The sequence below is a fragment of the Branchiostoma floridae genome, chromosome 2 (genome assembly GCF_000003815.2).
Source record: "Branchiostoma floridae strain S238N-H82 chromosome 2, Bfl_VNyyK, whole genome shotgun sequence".
Taxonomy (NCBI): domain Eukaryota; kingdom Metazoa; phylum Chordata; class Leptocardii; order Amphioxiformes; family Branchiostomatidae; genus Branchiostoma; species Branchiostoma floridae.
In genome coordinates, this window is record NC_049980.1 from 11692352 (window position 1) to 11693927 (window position 1576).

The 1576-nt window shown below is 39.7% G+C and overlaps 1 protein-coding gene across 1 annotated transcript in view; it reads right to left on the minus strand.

Annotated features, from left to right (window-relative positions):
• The window catches only part of LOC118410456 (poly(U)-specific endoribonuclease-B-like), a gene marked incomplete at its 3' end in the record, with an annotated part of 3639 nt that continues 2063 nt past the window's right edge, over positions 1-1576 (minus strand). The window contains 4 exon segments of the mRNA XM_035812188.1: positions 1-45; positions 570-708; positions 1009-1093; positions 1271-1420. Coding sequence (XP_035668081.1) covers positions 1-45; positions 570-708; positions 1009-1093; positions 1271-1420 — 419 coding nt within the window.

Sequence of the window (1576 nt, forward strand, 5' to 3'; positions counted from 1 at the left end):
CCAGGTAAACTGGATGGTGATCAGCTGATCATAGTTGTCTGTACCCTAGGGATATCAAAGAAAAAACACCAATTAGAGAGTTTTGTATGATCAAATTTCTAAAAAGTATCTTCAAATTCATTTATTTTTACAATGGTTTTATTCAACTTTAATGTGGCTTTAAGTGTAGCCTGGATACAATGCGGATAGTAGTTTGCACCAAAATTTATTATACTGACTTCATACAGTCACTTCTCTGCTCTTCCATCTGGGAATCTTGACATCTCTAATGTCTGGAATAATCCAAATTTTGGATGAGGCCACTGATAGCTCTCTACACATGAGTGAATTGTTGAATGGGTTTAAGCGCTCATTCGAACAGGCGTTCCAACACCCAAAACGACCTCCGTCCGCTTGGTGCTCTAGAACCCAATCCTTGATATATATAACTATTAACTGCTGTCACCACCAAAAGGTTTGAATGTACAGTTCCCCAGATGAGTAGCAGAAGCAAACATAGGAGCAAACTGCTACCCGTATAGTAGTTTTTAGTACCCAGGCTATAAATGAAGCGGATTTCAGCTACATACCCTGCTTTTGAAGCCAGTGTAGTCAATACTTCCTTTCTTCTCTTGAAGGTAGAACTGGACCCAGTTGTGTAGGCCAGTCACTTCCTTATTCCTGCCTCTGGTTTCTCCCACAAACACGTGTTCAAATCCAGAGGAATCCCTGCATCAGAAAATACGAAAATCTGTAAAGACTAAAATTCTATGTCACAACACATCTGACCTGCATGTTGTAAATTTGTTTATTTGTTTATTGCATTTTCTTTTGCATCAATATTACAGGTCATAGTGTGAGAAATGGTCCATTATTTAAGATTGTAAGCTTGATTAGAAAACATTCTAGAGCAATAACATTTATCTTTAAGTTGGAAAGTGACAGTGCTTCAAAGTCACAACATAAGTGACTGCAATGTCTATAGGCAGACAGGAGTTTGAATTGTCAGTGTCACACATTGTTACTCACATCCTTCCCCTTGTTCTGGAGTACAGCTTGAACCACAGATCATACAGCCTTTGCTTGAAGCCCTCTTCATCTTCTGGTACTAGATCTGCAGAAAACAAGTTCACACTTATCAACAATGTGATCATGATACTCAAATCATACTGACTACAAACATGTATGAATACTGATCCCATGGCTTCACCCACGTCCATCAAAATATATACATAGAAATGCAAAACAAAAAAATTCCGTGAAGATAAACATAACAAGCTGTCCCACCCACCTTTCCCAGCAAGGTACTTGTGTGCCTCCTGTAAGACATCTGTCTCCAGACAGGCGTTCAGGAAGGTCCAGTTCTCCTCCTCCTCTTCAGCAGTCACCTCCTCTGATGTCCCCACTTTCTCGGAGTAGTTATCTAGCAGAGAGATGAAAGCTATGGAGAGATGCACTCAGTAACACTCTTCTACTGTAAATCTTGAAATATTTGCAGCTCATGTTGCTTCTCCACCCTGAAATTACGACACCAGGAAACTGTATTCCTGTACCATGGTGTACCGTTTTGAAAGTGGACTTAGATTAATGAAAAAAA